The following is a 17,907-nucleotide window of genomic DNA, read 5'->3' on the forward strand; positions in this document are numbered from 1 at the left end:
ATCAATAAAGGCATTCTTATCTTATCTTATCTTTTTCCCCAGCACAATGAGGTTTTTGATACTGTATTTTCATTTTTTGTATTTATACGTGTTTTACGAAGCATTGTAACTTAGAACTATGACGTTTATAAAAAAACATCTGTTGTTGAACCTAAGCCTTAATTCATAATTATTACTAATTATATTTGTTACGTATTGTCATGTATTGACGATACAAACCTTATGTGCTAGAGAAATGAGGGAAGATTTGAAATCAGCGCAACATTCATCAAAAAAAGTTTTCGTATATCTGTATAAAAAACTTTGTAAAAATATGTCATTTGTGTACCAATTAAGTAAAACTGAATCATTTGCTGTGGCACACCTGATCCTCTCTTAGTACATTGTATTTGGGGAATCAATGTCATGATGTATGTGCTGTAATATAAAATTTAACTCACTTCAAATATATAATTCCAAGTATTGAACCCGTAAATTGTAAGCCACACAAACACATCAAGTCAGAAATACATCCGATAAGGATAAAAGTTTTATTCAAGGTATGTCTTAACTTGCAAGACACCCGTTGGCAGTATGTACAACATACCTGTAATTTCCATGGAATGGAACAAACAAATATTGATTACATACAGACTCGTTTACCTCTGAGAAAAAGGAGAAAAAATAGAGAAACGTTCCCAGCACAGGCAAAAATATTCTCAGGGAAGTTTTTTCTTTGCAGAAGTGACACCATTTAGGACTGGGTTATATACTACACACTGAACCAAGAGTTCATTCCTAAAAATAAAGTTGGCCTGTATTGTGTAACATTCAGTATCGACTAGGTGCTTTTTTTTTTTTTTGTCTGACAGTGATTAAAAAAAAAAATAGAAGAAAGAAAATAGCCGAACCCATGGTGGGGGGGAAGCCACTACAACAGAATGTTTGTCCTCTTCAAGCCAAAAACATAAATGACATCAATTGTGGAGTTTCACTATAAATAAGGGGGATTTCATTTGATTCCACAAAACACTTTCAAAACACAACATTTCAGGTATCTACACTGAGTAAGTTGATTTTGCATAACATCACATTCTTCTGGAAAACAAAAAGTAGATTTAAAAAGGTAAACTATTCCCAATCAACATTTTTGTCAAAGCAACTCCCCGCAATAATTATGGGTTGTATGACCTAACGCCTTGTACTTGATCTCCACATTCCTTTAAATTAAGGTCAGTGTGAGGATTGAAAAGCGTTGAGTCCTTCAAAATTGCAGAGCTGCCTCACTTTGGAGTGGGGGGAGTAGAGGGGAGTGGGATGGTCACGCTGGGACACGAGAGGAGAAGTGACAGGATGCTTAGGAAGGTCGAAGCATTTTATACACAATATATAGCACCTCTCTCACACAGTCTCCACCTCGCCTCCTGACTGACTTAAGTAAGAAGAAGGCAGGGCTGAGTGCACACAGCTAAGAGGAGCTTCAGGCTGGTGGGCAACAGAAAACAAACAACAACAAAGGAGGGGGGGGGGGGGTACTCAGTCTGACAGTCTAGCTGGGCTCCACACGCAGCCTCTTCCTGGTCGGAGGCTCCTCGGGCTCCGATTCCGAGCTGGAGTCGGAGCCGCCGTCGAAGGCCGAGACCGCGCTCCCTTTGCGGTTGGTGTACAGGCTGCTGTCAGAGGAGTAGTTGCTCTGCAGCTGATTGTTGCCCTTGGCCTTCTCCAGAGCGCGCACTGCAATCAAAAAGCTCGGTAAATGAGGCGCGGTACCACCAAGACTGCACGAGGCATGACCAGCCCTACAGTGGAAGCTCCAAGGTCGAGGCAAAGCCATTCCAGAACGTGGCTTGAACTCACATTTGCACCAGTATTCTTCCCCAACGAATCACGGAAATGCGTACCCCATTCAAACTGTCGCCATCATAAAAACGTTTTGTTATTTTTTTAGGTAACATTTGAATACTTTTAAAACAAGTTCACCATTGTGTAATACAACTAAAAGAGAATTGAGGAAAACAATCATTTTTGAAGGCAATTAAAATGCTTTGCACCCTGTTGCCAATTGTGACTGCCATACATGTCAGGGTCAGGGTCCTACAGTAAGCCTTTTTGGGGGAATCATGTTGTGGTTGTCATGCATATTCATAATACGATACATTAAAAAAATTATTTCATATTTAGCATCTTTATACTGTATTACTTGAGCCTTTTATGATATTATTCTGTGTTTTTTTTTCTGCAGTATAACATCTAACTGGATGCCAATTTACCATTTGGCATTTTATGAGCTATATATCTTGTTCAAACCATTCCTTACTAACTTGCTAACACAATAAAAATGGGTCAAGTGCAATAAAAGGATCAATGATGATCGATTTTTAGGTTTTTGTGATGTAGAAAAATGGGACCAAGATAAATCATGTCCAAACTTTTTCCACTATTAATGCAAACTATATGCTCTACACAATTCAAATAAAAAACTTTTAGAGAGGGGAAGTTGTTGAACAAGTGTAAACAGTCATAACTGGGGATGTGGCTGTGTACAGAATTAACCCATCATATTTAAATTCATGATAAATGGCAGTCAGCCAAAGGTGTCAAATTTAATAGATTATTAATCAACAACTATTTTGATAATGGATTTATTGTTTAGAGCCATTGCTTATCTTAAAATTGTCCAAATTGTCCATTGACCTCAAGGCAGTCTGCTTCCTGCCCGTTACCACCACCAAAACAGACTATCGGCTGTGACTCAGTTGTATACCCCCTCACCCCCATCGCATACGGAACAGCCACACAGATTCTAAGGTGGAAAATCATCTGCTTTTACAGGCAGTGTAAAACGTCACAATAATATGATCGAGTCTTGAGAATAGATGACATGCCTTGTGATGTCAGATGACTATAGGATTTCTATATAGTATTTTTTTTTTTCCCGGGAAATACTGATTGCGAGTGGACTTCAGGAGGTTCCATTGTATTTCTACTTGGGCTCAGTTCTCAAAGTGTACCTACCCTGCTGTTCCAGCAGTGCATTCTGCTTCTTTAAATCATCAATGTCTTGCTGGTGGGTGTGATTTTTCCGTCTCATGTATTGAATGTACTCAGTGGCTTTGTCAAGAATCTGTGCTCGGGAAGCCTGTTTAACAGAGCTCTGTCAGCAGACAATTTCAGAGAGACATGAAGCAATGATGCAGTGAAAACAGTCTCAATACAATCACAGTATGCACAATTTATCAGATACAATTATTCACATGAAAAAACATCATCAAACTTAATTCATTTAACAATGTCTACAAAGTCGACATTGGCCTATGCTAGGGCTGGGCGACATGGACAAAATTTCTTGATAACGATACAATAATGATGTTACTATGGGCTCAGTGAAGCTTTTTGTTTGTTTGTTTTTTTAATGAAAAATCAAAACATCAATCAAAAAGGACGTTGAAATTTTAGAACTTACGGACAGTCATTAACATTAACAAAGTCAGCAAGAAATGATTGAGAAATGATCAAATTCACATTGTACCGCAATTGTGTTTTCATGATAATTTTATGCTACAACAGAAGTGTTTGTTGTATTTGTTAATTGCATCAATGTGTGTGTTGTTTCATACTAATTTTTCCATGCATGTGCGGCTTGACGCATTTTGAAAATTTATCGCTCAGGCCCGCTGCACAGGGCATGATGTTTCCGAACCCGATTTGGACGGGACCATTGCAAAAAAATATATAGAACAGCGGGCCACTCACCCCTGCACTATGAGTGATTTAATACAATATGAACTGTGCCAGCATGTATCACGTTTTGAAGCTCCCCATACAATATGGTGCATTGTTTCACTTCTCCTTAATCCACAAAAAGAGAATCTCTCTCTCTCTAATTGGCTGGCTTTAGCTGTCGATCAACGGCAAACTTGAAAGGAGGTATGTGGTGGTTTGTTATGCGCATGTACAGCTCAGGGCTGTTGCTAACTTAGTTGTTGGGTACGTCCGTGCGGGACTTATCTCATCTAGAAATGACACTATTGATTTTTTGATTTATGACCTTGTTTAATGCAACCAGTGGGGAACAAGCTTGCTTGTCACTAAATGATTTACACTCATTAAACTTCTATTTCATTTGGACTGCTTTGAATTGCTAACATGTCCTCTCAACTCTTTGACGATGCCATTTAGTGAGGCTTCTTTCAATCAGGCAAGGTAGACTAATTTAAGGATTTAATTTTGGCTTGCCTGTCCCTCCAAACAAGCTATGAAGACAAACCCACCGTTCTGTCTCTGACTACAGGAGAGCTGTATTATTTTGTAGCTTTGTGAACTTTAAATGTTACGAAAATAATACAACCCATCTTTTTCACCCAATACGGGATCAGCTGAAAAGCACGTAATCGGCCCTAATTTCCGTGATCAGATCGGGACGTCCGGAATTGAATGTTCACCCAGCCCTAGTCTCTGTAAATGTCTAATACAAGGGGGGGGTCCTCGGTTTACGGCAGAGTACTGTTCCTTCGGCAGCGATGTAACCCAAATTTGAAGGAAATCGGAACACAACATTAACTATTGCTAACACAGTGGTTAAGTAATATTTAAAGTAAATATTTGTATGAAAAACACTTCTAGCCAATGAATACTGTGAATCCCAGCTATTTGCAGGGTATAGGGACTGTGAATACAGAAAATTTGCATATAACTGAAACCCACAGCAAAACATTGGGAATTTACTTTCTTTTTAAATTCCCCCAAAATTCAAAAAACACTGATGAACCTCAATTGTAACTTCAAAACGTTTTATGTCGGTGCCATTGAAAACCAAGGACCCCCAGTAGAACACAGAGCAAAAGTCATTCATGTGCACAATATAATCAAAACAACATTATCATTGTCAACATTTGCAAAGGGTAACAAAATAACCATTCCATACTTTGATCGACATTTTGGCACCCTAATGTTGAGGTACCAGCCAATTTGAGCATTTCATTTCCTCATATATCTACGAGAGTGAAACAGCTCTCAGTTTGCAAACTATACACAATAATTCATATTTTGTAAAATGCATGCCTCTCTGACTGTGTCATATTTGAGCATTACTGTACTACCTTTAAAAAGGCAAAGCGCTGTAATGGACAGTGCATCCAAAATGTTTTCACAGCATATTCAAGTATTGTGATGAGAATACTTAAGGAGGAAGTCAACGCAAACATATTTTTTTCAAGAATATGTTCTATGCAAGCCCACTAGTTGAAACAGGGCATTCGGACAAATATTGTGTTTGTGGAATAAGTGTTAATCCACTAGTTTTTAGCCTTCTGTGGGGGCGGCCATTTTGTCTTCTGTCGACTGAAAATGACATCACAACTGCTCACAACGACCTATCATGGCTCAGATTCAGAAAAGAGGTCAGCCGTGATTGGTCGTTGTGAGCAGTTGTGATGTCATTTTCAGTCGACAGAAGACAAAATGGTCGCCCCCACAGATGGCTAAAAACGAGTGCATTTTGCTGCTTAATTTATATTCCACAAACGCAAAATGAATCAGAATGCCGCATTTCAACTAGTGGGCCTGCTGGGAAGATATTCTTGAAAAAAATATGTTTGGGTTGACTTCCGCTTTAAGAGTAGATTTGAAATGTCAAGACTCCCCTGTTCAAATGCCAGGATTTTGTAATACAGAAAAATGTGAAGCTAAATGACCAAATCAGCAGACTCGGGACAAGACGGATTATCTGAGTTGTGTGAACTCACAAATACCGCGAGAATTCATCTTGCAGGCAAGATTAAAGATTATCTGTTACACCGAGGGCTCAGTGAATATCAGTGAATAGATTTACAAATGATTGTGAATCAAACTTTTGGCATATTTATGACTTGGAAAGAATGGTGTTAATGCCACAAGGTACAACTTGAAAGTCAAGGTCCATTGACAGTACAGTGTGTGACTTCCACTCATCTGTGCAGATTGTGAAGATTTAAGTGTCCTATTTGCGTGTAATAACAGACTCGTCTATTGACTTTGGCGTGGGTCTCCGCTTCAAGCTTTTCCTGTTGTTGGGAGACTTGTGAGTGCATGTGCCGTGTTGACAACACAGAGTGCATGAATGTTGAGAGGACACATACATTTCCCCTCACCTTCTCTCCTTGCAGTGCAGGCACAGAGTCTCGTAAACCGTGAAAGCTGTCTTTGATGTGGTCCCTGCGTTTGCGCTCCAGCGCGTTGTGATGTGCTCGCTTATCTGCCTGCAACGACAAGGACAAAACCGTCATACGTCGCATGTTACTTCCAAGGCATTCCTCACATCTGTGCGTAAAACAAATTTGCATGACATCACCTGGCAAAAAAAAAACAGCTGTGCGAGTTTAATGAAAAGGATAGCTTTGCGATGTTTGTAGCGTTGGCAGGAAATGCTGACTGTGCACATGCGGAAACGTGTAAGTAACTACACAATATAGAGAAAAGGTATTATTGTCACGATAATGGCACATGTAATATAAGGTGCTGGACAAAATGTCAGCCTCATGAGATGAATGAAAATGTGTATTCCTCTGCTTAATTCTTATCCCACGAATGCAATATGGATCAGACTAGCGTGTTTAGACAAGTGGGGGCACATTCAAAGAACTAACAAATTATCGATGTACATCTCTCATGAAAAAGGATTTCGATACGCATCTCAATATATGATACAATTCAAGGACTCAATGATTACAAAATGTCGCAGTTCGATTCATTGCATTAAAACTGATATTCCAATTTGAATTTTTGTTGTTGTTTTGTTTGCTGTGCAATACCTCGCCTGTACCCTCCCTCCCCTTCATGTCTGTAGGGCTGGGGTCACCAACCTTTTTGAAACTGAAAGCTACTTCTTGGGTGCCGATAGATTCGAGGGCTACCAGTTTTCTACACATTTCTCAAAGAAAAAATGAGCTCAAATTATTTGGTGGTAAAACATCTCGTCATTGTGGCGCCCGCTAGCTAGTCTCCACGAACACTATAGTTTGGTCACGCGCTACAATGACCTGTGAACCATTTAAAAATTATATATTTTTTTAAATGTATTTACACCAATGCAAGTGTGATTGACAAACTAACAGCATAATAATCGTATCCTAACTGACCATGAAGATAATGTCAGATTAAAGTGGAAGTCAAGTCAAAAATGTTCGTTCTATCCACCCCCAGTGGTCTAAACATGGTATCCCGACTAATACTGCGTTTATGGAATATGAATTAAGCAGAAAAATCCAGCCGTTCTTATTCATCTCAGGGGGCTTGCCATTTTGCCTTCAACTGCCACTAGCTGTCAATTTGAAAATGACATCAAGCTAAGACTATGGGCTCAGCTTGCAAACATCAAATGACATCCAACGGCAGAAAACGGGTGAGCCGTTACCTGAGCCCTTAGGCACTGTGATGTCATTTTCAATCGACAGCAAGCGTCAGTACAAAGCAAAATGGCAAGTCCCCTGAGGACGTGATGTCCAGTTTTGATTTTTTGTTAAATCAGATCTTTTGATGTACTCGTTCACATTATAAAAACAAATGTAACTTCTAATGCGAACGCAACGCATTTGTGATGTCACAAAAAAAAAAAAAAATCACATGGTACAGTGTTTACTGTTTATGGAAGCAAATACGGTCCCGCGTGTAGGGTCTCATATTTTTTTCATCTCATATCGCCAGAGCTGCGAGTGAGGATGAGGTGGAAATATTTTGGACAAATTAGGATAATCAGATAATCAGCAAGGTATGCAGAAGCTGGATAATGATCCTGATCATTTGAATCTGGTGTGTTGCAGCAAGGAGAGATGCAAAACATCCAGGAAACTAGCCCTCAAAGAACAGGATTGAAGACCCCTGATCTAGACTTTCCTTTCTTCAGCTTTGGCTACGGGCGTCTTGAGTCTTCGCGTACGATCCAGAGAACGACGCCAGAGCCTCAGTGCAAGAGCTCGACTTCGCCAATCACATTCTTTGATGTGATGGCCATTGTCCACTGCATATTCTTACCACCCCACCAGGTAATCAACCAGCAAGTCTACAAAGAGAATATGCGGCCTTTGCTCTGTTCAGTGTATAAGAGTTGTAGCAGGATAACCCATGGCTGCTTCATCATGACAACACACCTGCTCACAATGCACTGAGCATCCAGCAATTCATGGCCCGGAAGAATATCATGCTGCAGCTAACCCCCTACTCATATCCCAAGATCAGGGGGGTTATCAAAAGGACCCAATTAGAAGATGTGGACAACATGGAAATGGCCTTCTTGAAAGAGGTGAGGAGGATAATCAAAGAAGGCTCGGAAAAAAAATGTTAGGCTCCAGGGGATTTCTTAAGACTTCAAAGAGGAAAACCTGTAGAATTGGATTTTAACTTAACTTTGGATCTTGAGCTTAACTCGTGCATGCTTTTTGTGACATTTCTGTCTGATGGCGTGCCGTGAGATTTTAACAATGTCAAATATGCAACTGTGGCTCAATGTTTGGGAAACACCGCTCTTAAAGGTGTGTACATCACGCCATGGGATGAAGGCTTGACAGGCCTGCAAGCAGTGTGTGGCTTTATGAGTATCAGCTTAAACAAGTGGGGGGAGGGGAATCCATGAAATCCACAGAGATATAACAAAATCGATCATGCTGAAACATTTCATATGCATACAATAATTATGACTCCATTACAACGTAATGGCATAGAATTACAACTCGAGGTATTTTGACAGGCTTGCACAAATAGTACTGTTGCATTTTACATGGAAATGAGGGTGCATGGCAACACACACAGATGCCATTAAAAGATCACGAAAAGATCACGACAATGCTTTCTGGAGTCAAATTAAGGTTGCAGGCTGCTAACCGACAATGTATTTACTGACCATTAGGAGCAAGGGTTGAAAATATACGACAATAATTCGACGGAAGACGTAGCACGCCATGGCTGTTTTAAGCCCCTGCAGCGCTAGGTTAGCAATGTGGGGCACTGCATATTGGTCGAAATATTATTGCTCTTCCGATTCAGTATTGAACAAAGCTGGGCTCGTTTTTTTTGGTTTGTTTTATAAGCCTGTTAGGTCGGTATGAAGTAATAACTCGAGTGACGTAATATAGTACCAAGGAAAGTTAACCCACGGAAATGGCCTGACCTTGCTCCCGGAGAGATTAGTTGCTGTGAAAGTAACTGTTCTACCGAATGCCGTAAATGTGCGTTAAAAAATTTAAGCTTTATTTTCGAATGTAAATAAGGCAATGAGCAGCTTTCCTAACACTTGGTTGATACTATACTACGAAGGGAATTATGAGCAAAATTCAAACATATCATTTCAAGCACCTAGTCGACGCCACCACTGCGCCTTGTGGATTGTTCGCTAGTTGAAAAACACGACACAAGAGTTATCACTCCAAATATGCTTTCCCCTCACCCCAAACAATTTTAGGAATTCAGTATCTTAGCCTACTAGCTAACCTGGCTAACACGATAGCTCCGAGCAGGATACCACGACAAAGTTGCTGTCTAGCTAGCTGCCTTTTAAGTGGGGGGAAACTGAGGCACATACATCGCTGTCGACTTCGATGTCATCGTTTTCGCTCATTCTTCGGTAAAGGGGGTAAGCGAAAAGAAAACAAGCAGCTGTCAAAACAAAAGCGGCAGCGAGCGGAGGCAAAATAAAAAATCTTGCGCGAAGCTCTGCTTACAGCAGAGACATGACGATGAACGGTTACTTCACACGTGATTCGCCTACACATGGATCAGAAAACACACATGGCGCATGCGCGGGTAAAACGACGGATTTCTGGGTAATAAAGTTCACTTGTACGCACATCCCCGATAGGCGGCGGCGCCATGTCGCGGCTTTAAAACTACATTACCTACAATTGCTTGGGTTTGGACGTGCCCACTGATGTATACCGTTATCTTCCCGTGACAGCTTGTAAACTGCAAATACAGCAACCTCGGGACATTTATTTACGATTAAATGCCTCCTTAAATTGCCCGCTATCAACATTTTGTCGTCATCGTCAAGATACAAAACTTTAATTAGATAGTCATGCATAAAGGAAGGAGTTATGCCTGTTGCCCTCTGATAAACAGTCATATTTGATAAATAGGCCCCTTGGAAGTCGTTACCCAGTGGTGTTACAAAACCATTGGGGCAAATTATGGCTTGTTTGACACAATAACATGGCTCTTCTCTCTATGATTATGAGACCAGATGGTGGCCTAGCTCACTTTGAGTTGCCCTCCCCCACTCACCATCTATGGCTCCATGGGATCTTTATTTCAGCTCCAGCTCATTGTTTATAGTATAAGGTACAAGTGCATCAATACACATTGCATTCATTGTCATTGTCTATTCTGCACACATGCTGAATATCACAGAAATCCAGGGAACTTTTGTTGCCTGGGCCTTCAGTGTGGTCTTATCCTTTTAAAGTATACCACCACAATGCTATACAAAATGCAATATAACGGCATGCCACTGTGCCACATACATCATCTGGAGCAGTTTAGAATCAATATATTTTTCTCAAATTAGGAGAAAAACTTGAACAATTTAACTGAAATAGACTCCTAGGAGATGTTAGATCACAATTGACATGTTTTACTTGTTGAAGTTGGCCGCAGCAACCAATCAGAGGACATAAAAAGACCTGTGAGGTTGAATTTTAAATCTGACTGGTAGTCATTGCTAATATAGTTTGAGTTACATTGGGCATCACTACTGATTTTGACGGCACTGGGCAGATTAGATAAACATAGCAACACTCAAACACTGAAATCTGATTGGACAAAAGAAAGAAAAAAATCCATAAACCACATACAGCATTGGAAGCAGTGCAGCCAAGAAAATAAGAATAAGAAACCTCCAAAGTCAGACTTTGCTTTTTCTTTGTCTTTTCGTGTTAACTAAAACAAAGCATTTTCAAAAAAAAATAAAATAAATAAAAACTAACAAACTTGCTCTAAAATGAATTAAAACTAATGGAAATTAAACAACACAACTCAAAATAAATAAATAAAATAAATAAAAGCTAACTATAATGAAAAATCCAAAACTATTATAACCCTGCTAGGTAGTAAAAAAAAAAAATTATGGAATGGAACTTTTGACTTTCAAAATTGGACAAAGGCTTTACTCACAAACAGTATATATATGCTCAAAAGGACAATGAGTCAGTAAAGCCCTTGTCTTACGTTATATTTAATCATCTGTACATACTGTAGACGTGAACCAGACAATTGCACCACCAAGTTCCGGAACATGAGAAGCATTGAAATTGTGTTCCTTAATTGTCCCTTTAATTTGTGCCTAATGTCCACCATACTAGTAGAGATTAGAACCACCACATTAGAGCTCTTTAGTCTCTCATGTGAGTCGTAACTAATGTGTTTGTTTACTAAAGCATCCCAGTCAAAAGACAAAGAGGATGTCTTCTGCCAGGTCCTACAGTATACTGTATCTGCATAGTTGCGTAATATTAAATGGGCCTCTGTTTCGACATGCACCTCTTGCAGCCCAACATGATGAACTGTTAATGAGAAATCAAGGCAGGAAATAGCCTCATGCAGAGTTCCTGAAGAAGGCAATTAACAGAATTTCATGAAATTCTCTCTAAACAGGACAAAAACAAATCAGCTGCTTATGGTGTAGCATTTCAAAAAGAGGTTTGTGTTTCTCTGCAGTCTGCAGTAGCGCCACCATGTTGCCATGGAGCCGCATGGCAGAGGTGGGAGGGTTCCAGTCTGGCCACAAAAGAAGAGGAGCTAACGGGGGAGTGTGTACAGGGATGCAAACAACAAAGTTTGAAGCTTGGATTTGTTGGAAGGTAAGAAATCTGTCCAATACTTATCTTAGCATTGAGTACAATAGTAGATTCAGTGATATTCTTATTTACCGGTATTTAAAATGGTAAGGAGGAAAAAAAGTGTAATTTTACACAGCCTGCTTATCCAATTCAACAACGACATTAACTGTACGTTCCAAAGAAAATAATTAAACCCCATAGTGTTGTGCTTTTGGATAGATCTGTCTGTTTCAGTTGGAAGCCATGGGCAGGAAAAAGTATATTTTTAAAGCAAAATTCACGAAAGTCCAACATGATTCAACATGATAACGAATCCTAATCCTGATCATTAAATTGCATGGTATTTGAATCCCAATTAATCTCCTGTGATAACATGAATAAACATAACACAAATGCACCTTTGTTAAAGTTGTCTAAAGTTACTGAGAACACCATCCACTTTCCATTTACAAATGATTTACAGCAGAGCAAAAGGAAAAATAAAAATCATTGACCTGCTATTATATATCAGTATCATGTCATGCACACATAGCTCTGGATTGAGGAAATGTAAAAGTGTAAAACAAAATGGAGCGTAACAACACCATGTAGGCTGGTCTCCTTTAAATTGTTGTCATTAATTAGCACAAATTAATATTTACAAATTATTTTATCACAATGTTTGCATGTTGTTTTTCAACAAATCCAAATTTAAAGCGATGCATGGCAAAATGATGTATGGTAATCTGGTTGCTATCATATCATAGAAAGGTCAGATAAATTGTCAGGTTTTTCATGACTACTGTACACAAGGGTTGCACCATTAAAATACATAGGTAGATTTAGAAAAGGTGAAACTGTTTTTTTCATTTGGAGCGTAGAAGACCAATGGTCAGCTCGTCTGCCTCCCATTTAGAAAGTTTGGGGTTGGATCTCTGCTCCACCCTTCCTGCGCAGAGTTTGAATGCTTTCCCCGTGCTTGTGTTTTCTTTGGGTACATCAGCTTCCTCTTTCATTCCAAAAACATGCATGTTGGTCCATTGAAGACTCTATGTGTGTGAATTTAAATGTGAATGTTTTTTGATTATGGGCCCTGTGATCAGATGGTGAGTAGTCCAGGATGTATCTCCCCTCTGGGCCAAAGTCTTCTGGGTTAGTTTCAGATCATCCACAACCCTCATAAGGACAAGCTCTATAAGAAAGTGGATGGATGGTTGGGATTAAAAGTAGTAAAATAAAAAATAAAAGGCGGCCCTCAAACGGAACCTTGGGCAACACCGGAGATGAATGATTGAGTGGTCTTGCAGGAATTCTTGAAACATTAAGATTTATTGACCGGTTGAAATGTGTACTGATTACTTTTGTCTATTTAACGTAAAACTATATGAAAACTGCAATGAAATAAAGTTTAGTTTTCATTGTGTGGCAGGTGAAATCTACACAGTATAAGAAGTATTCAGATGAGCTCTACAATGAATGTGACGGCCATCCACAATGAAGGGAACATGTCTGCCAATGGTACCATGGGCATTCTGAACATATCCCCAGCCCTCAACAATGCCATTAACACCTTCACCATCATCATCCTCTTCATCACCATGATATCCCTCGGGTGCACCATGGAGATGTCCAAAATCAAGAGCCATCTGCTCAAGCCCAAGGGAGTGGCCATCGCCATGGTGACCCAGTTCGGCATCATGCCCTTGACTGCGTTCACACTTGCCAAATCACTGAAGATGGATTCTGTGAAGGCGGTGACTGTGCTCATTTGCGGCTGCTGTCCAGGAGGAAACCTATCCAACATCTTCACCTTGGCCCTAAAGGGTGACATGAATCTCAGGTACACAAATCATAATTCAACCTACAGCTATAGAAAGGTAGCAAGGGTATGAGTGTGTAAGTGCGAGTGTATTTATGCCTTAGCGACCACCAAAGCTTTGCCTGCCAGTAACCATCAGCTAACTCCGGACTCCGCCCGTCTCTTCGCCCGAGTGAACGTGGCATGTTGCCGCAAGTCCGATGACAAGACAAAGTCAATCATCGAACTGCGGATGGACGTTCTGGTGCCAAGAGCACATATGGACACCCTTATGCTTGAACATAGTGTTTGTTATGGACATGCCATGACGAGAACAGATGTGCTTGTGGAGGCGAGCCCGACTAAATCTAGGTGAGCTTTTCAACCTCGCACACCAGTCCGGGCTCCTTCCCTGCCAGAAAGGTGACATTCCAAGTCAGCTTCTGTAGCTCAGGATAGTACTGTCTGCCCTGTGCCGCCACTCTACCCTCCGAGCACCTGAACCCTTGGCCCCTCCCACAGGTGTTAAGCCCATGGGAAGGGGGACTCCATGTTACTGAAGGATCTAAATCAGGGGTGTCCAGCTCTCAACGCACCTGATGATCGTTAGCAAGCTTCTTCAGAGCTTGCTAACGATCATCAGGTGCGTTGCAGCAAGGAAAGCTGGAAAACAGGCAGGACACCGGCCCTTGAGGACCGAGTTTGGACACCCCTAATCTAAATCTACTGTATATCAATGGCTTTATATTAGCCAACAGGTTAACCAAAAAACAATATGGCAATTACACATTTATGGACATCGCATAATCAGTTAAAAGTGTTAGAGTCGGCGTGCCCTGATCTGACCATGGCACCAGCTGGAGAGGATCAGCCCTACAGACAGAGCCAGCCAGGGAGGAGACCAGCCCACATTATGTTTCGATTTTTGAAGACAGTATAAATGTGAGGGCTGCATGTTAGACCATGTCCCTTTTCTGCCCTTGCCCATATTTTCTATAATATGTCTTCTTTGTTTTTTTCCTGTAGTATTGTGATGACCACATGCTCCTGCATTGCAGCTCTGGGTCTGATGCCCCTGCTGCTTTTGATCTACTGTCAAGGCTTCAGTGGCCTGGAGAACGCAGTGCCCTACATGGGCATCCTCAGCGCTCTCACCTTCACCCTGGTGCCCTGCGGCATGGGCATCATGCTCAATCACTACAAACCAAAATATACACCAGTGGTCCTCAAAGTAAGATCACTTCTTTTCATATGGTTTTCTACTCAAATGTTTCTTTAACTCTGGAAGTTTTTGTCGACTGAATGTCATTCATCAAAGTGTGTTTTTATCAATGAGTGTTATCTATTCAAATGGAAAAAAAAAACAGGAAGTTCTCAAAGAACAAATCATCCCCACATGTTCGCAGATAATTGAAACCATGTTTGCAAACAGGAATATTTTCCTCCTACCTTGCATTTAGTCCAGGGTTGCAGTGTGATATATTCGCATGAAGCAAGGGTTCCTAGCCTCTTTACATTTAGTGACCTCATACATTGAACAAACATTGTCCAATGACCCCCGGCTCCACACCATATAATCTTAACGGCAATTAAAGATAACTACCATGTGTAAAAATAAATATTCATGACCTGTTGAATGGAAAATGAACTTTCTGGCCATTTGTGTCCATGTTGCAGGAGGAGTAGGAGTTACATTTTAATTTAAAAAGTGGAATCTCCCTCCCAATTGAAAGACTGCATTATTAGAAATACAGTGGATGTATACAAATATTTGACATATTTGCACATTTTTGGGACCCTGTCCTGCATTATTCGCATATTCGACCACCCCCTACCCCACTTATCCCCTGTTTATTTCCAAAACCCCTGCCTATTTGCGTTAAAAATAAACATTCCGTGACAACTATCAGTGTGTCAATTATTCACAGGTTCTGGCTATTCGTAGTCGGACTCGTCCCAAATATTTCCTGTGAAAAATGGGTGGGCTTCTGTATTGAATTTTAAAAAATGGTAATTTTACAAACTGTGCATTGTGCTAATCTGAAGGGTTAAAAAAAATCCCAAGCACATTCAGTGTTGCCAATTAAGCAATTTGGTTGGCATAATTAATGTAAATAGTTAAAATATTGTTGCTGTCCTGTGAGAAACACTTATGTCCATTTATTTCATTTTTCTTAATTTTACATCAATGGTGTTTTCGCGTTACAGATATCGCATTAACGTGGAAATTAAAAATTTTCACAGGACATAATACATACATATATTATAATAATTATAATAATGAAATACATGTGTATTCTTTGGCTTTCGACCCAGAATCAAACCAGAATGTTTTACTGTTTTGTTGTGTTTACTGTTTTTATGTTATTAATTGTTTTGTTGTCTTTGTTTATGCGTCTTATTTTTACTCTATGTACAGCACTGTGTATGCAGCTGTAGTTTATTGAAAATGTCATAAACTGTGCTTCACTTTGTCAACAGTCTGGCCTGAGCATTCTGATCATATCCAGCATCATTGTGTTCTCTTTGTCTGGCGTGGCTGTCAAAGACATGCTGTGGATGATCCTGACCGCTGATGTTATTGCCGTGGCGGCTCTGATGCCCTTCATCGGCTTCATGCTGGGATACGTCATGTCCGCCCTATGCAAACTCAGCTCAAAGTAAGTTGGACAGATGCGTGATAATCAATTTACACACAAAAAAAGGTTGGGTTTTCCAAACCCACTTAGTGGGTAGCTGTGAATTTTGAGCAGGCTGGGTTACGTTTACCCATGAATGGGTTAATTATTTTGACCCAGCAGATTGTGTTGAAGATTGGATTTTGGTGGACTGAAGAGCAGAAGCTGAGTGACTTGCTGCAGTGACCCCTCACAGGGGAAAGTTGCAAAGTGCTGGGTCGAAATGTCAATGCAACATGACAGATAAATATAATCCAGCATTGGCTAGGTACCTCTTGGACTCAGCTCTGGGTTAGCTATTTCAATTTGATTACTTTTGATCCAGCAGTTTTGACTCATTCCGTGCCAGACATTTTCAGACCTTCTTTTACCCTAATGTTTGAAAAATATTTAAAAATATATAAATCAATTCCTGGGATTGAATGGATGGATTGTGAAAAGTTAAGTAAATATCTCATTGGCAGTGAATTAGTTAAATAAATATTGATTAAGTCATTCAATCCCAAAGACATATATATATATATATACATGTCAAGACATATGAATACTGTATGTCCTTGGCACTGAATGAGTTTCCAATTCAAAAAAATTTCACAGGAAATAATGTAGTTATTTCTTTCTTGGAGCATTTTGGGTTAGTGGTTAGCATGTCTCCCACACACTTCTGAGTTTAGACACCTGCGTGTTCCCGCCACGTCAGAGTTGACTCCAGTCAAAAGTTCATCCTAATGGACAATGTCACTCAGGTTGTTGTCATCATTCTAAGCAGTAAGCTAAGCGCTATCAATCTATCTGCACTGAATCCAGATGCAGCAGGACCGTCTCCGTGGAAACAGGCTGTCAGAACATCCAGCTGTGTTTGGCCATCTTGAAGGTGGCCTTTCCTCCAGAGGTCATCGGGCCCATGTTCCTCTTCCCTTTGCTTTACTACACATTCCAGTGCGCCGAGGCTCTTCTCCTGACTGTGTGCTTCAGATGTTACCAAACAGTCAAGTCGCCAGCTGAGGGTAAATGTCACAGCTACATGTGTTTTTGTTGGGGTTGAAAGGAAGATGAGCGTGCTTACAGTTAGAGCAATTGGCCTTTTCTTGGTTTTCAGAGTATTGTTGCATTTTTATTTGACAGAAACAAGAATATATACTAACGTCAACGTGAAACAAGAAGAGGTGAAACCGCCTCAGTGTCTGAGAAGCATGGAGGAAAATAACAAAACATGATAACCTCATGGACTTCACTTTGGATCACACTAAAGACCAGCGAATCTGGAAAGTATTTGCTTCTTTCACAAATCCCTCATTGTTGAGTTACAGCGGAATTCCAAAATGTAATAAAGTAAACCCCCCTCCATTACGAGTTCCGCATCTGCGGTTCCCCTATTTGGCACATTTTTTTGTGCACTTCATACCTTATGTTGTTCTGTCTCCAGTTTATTTTTGGGTGTAGTTCCACTGTTGACCACTAGATGTCGGAGCATTTAGTTTGACAGTAAATTTGATAGGAATAATGAAAACAGGAAGTACAGTATTCCAGCTCATCATTGCTGAAGTTAACTGAATTTCAGTCGATCCTGCTTTTAACGCCTACAAGAAGCAACAACTGTAAGTTCATTTTATAATGCACATGTTAAGGCATGATTATTGATATACTTTGTATGTTGTGAGATTACATGTTC

General features: G+C 40.2%; 2 protein-coding genes across 5 annotated transcripts; one reads left to right on the plus strand and one right to left on the minus strand.

The window, feature by feature from the left end:
- Nucleotides 1–516: 516 nt before the first annotated feature.
- On the minus strand, nt 517–9,731 carry LOC147137659 (protein max-like). 4 transcript variants are annotated; one of them, XM_086048632.1, is made up of 4 exons: nt 9,530–9,731; nt 6,096–6,215; nt 2,995–3,118; nt 517–1,713 (listed from the first exon to the last, which is right to left on the minus strand). In XM_086048632.1, exons 1-4 carry the CDS (start codon nt 9,563–9,565, stop codon nt 1,529–1,531), a joined length of 465 nt encoding a protein of 154 aa, XP_085904758.1. In that variant the 5' UTR covers nt 9,566–9,731; the 3' UTR covers nt 517–1,528. The 4 variants fall into 4 exon arrangements, with proteins under 4 accessions (XP_085904758.1, XP_085904757.1, XP_085904760.1 ...); XM_086048631.1 differs by having other exon boundaries at nt 2,995–3,133; XM_086048634.1 differs by having other exon boundaries at nt 6,108–6,215; nt 9,530–9,730.
- On the plus strand, nt 7,602–17,588 carry LOC147137660 (hepatic sodium/bile acid cotransporter-like). The gene is made up of 7 exons (XM_086048629.1): nt 7,602–8,254; nt 11,659–11,801; nt 13,189–13,599; nt 14,584–14,788; nt 16,039–16,217; nt 17,043–17,242; nt 17,361–17,588. Exons 3-7 carry the CDS (start codon nt 13,220–13,222, stop codon nt 17,450–17,452), a joined length of 1,056 nt encoding a protein of 351 aa, XP_085904755.1. The 5' UTR covers nt 7,602–8,254; nt 11,659–11,801; nt 13,189–13,219; the 3' UTR covers nt 17,453–17,588.
- Nucleotides 17,589–17,907: the final 319 nt, after the last annotated feature.

Source organism: Filicampus tigris, chromosome 13 (genome assembly GCF_054856515.1).
Source record: "Filicampus tigris isolate MCC_2025a chromosome 13, RoL_Ftig_1.0, whole genome shotgun sequence".
NCBI classification, from domain to species: Eukaryota; Metazoa; Chordata; class Actinopteri; order Syngnathiformes; family Syngnathidae; genus Filicampus; species Filicampus tigris.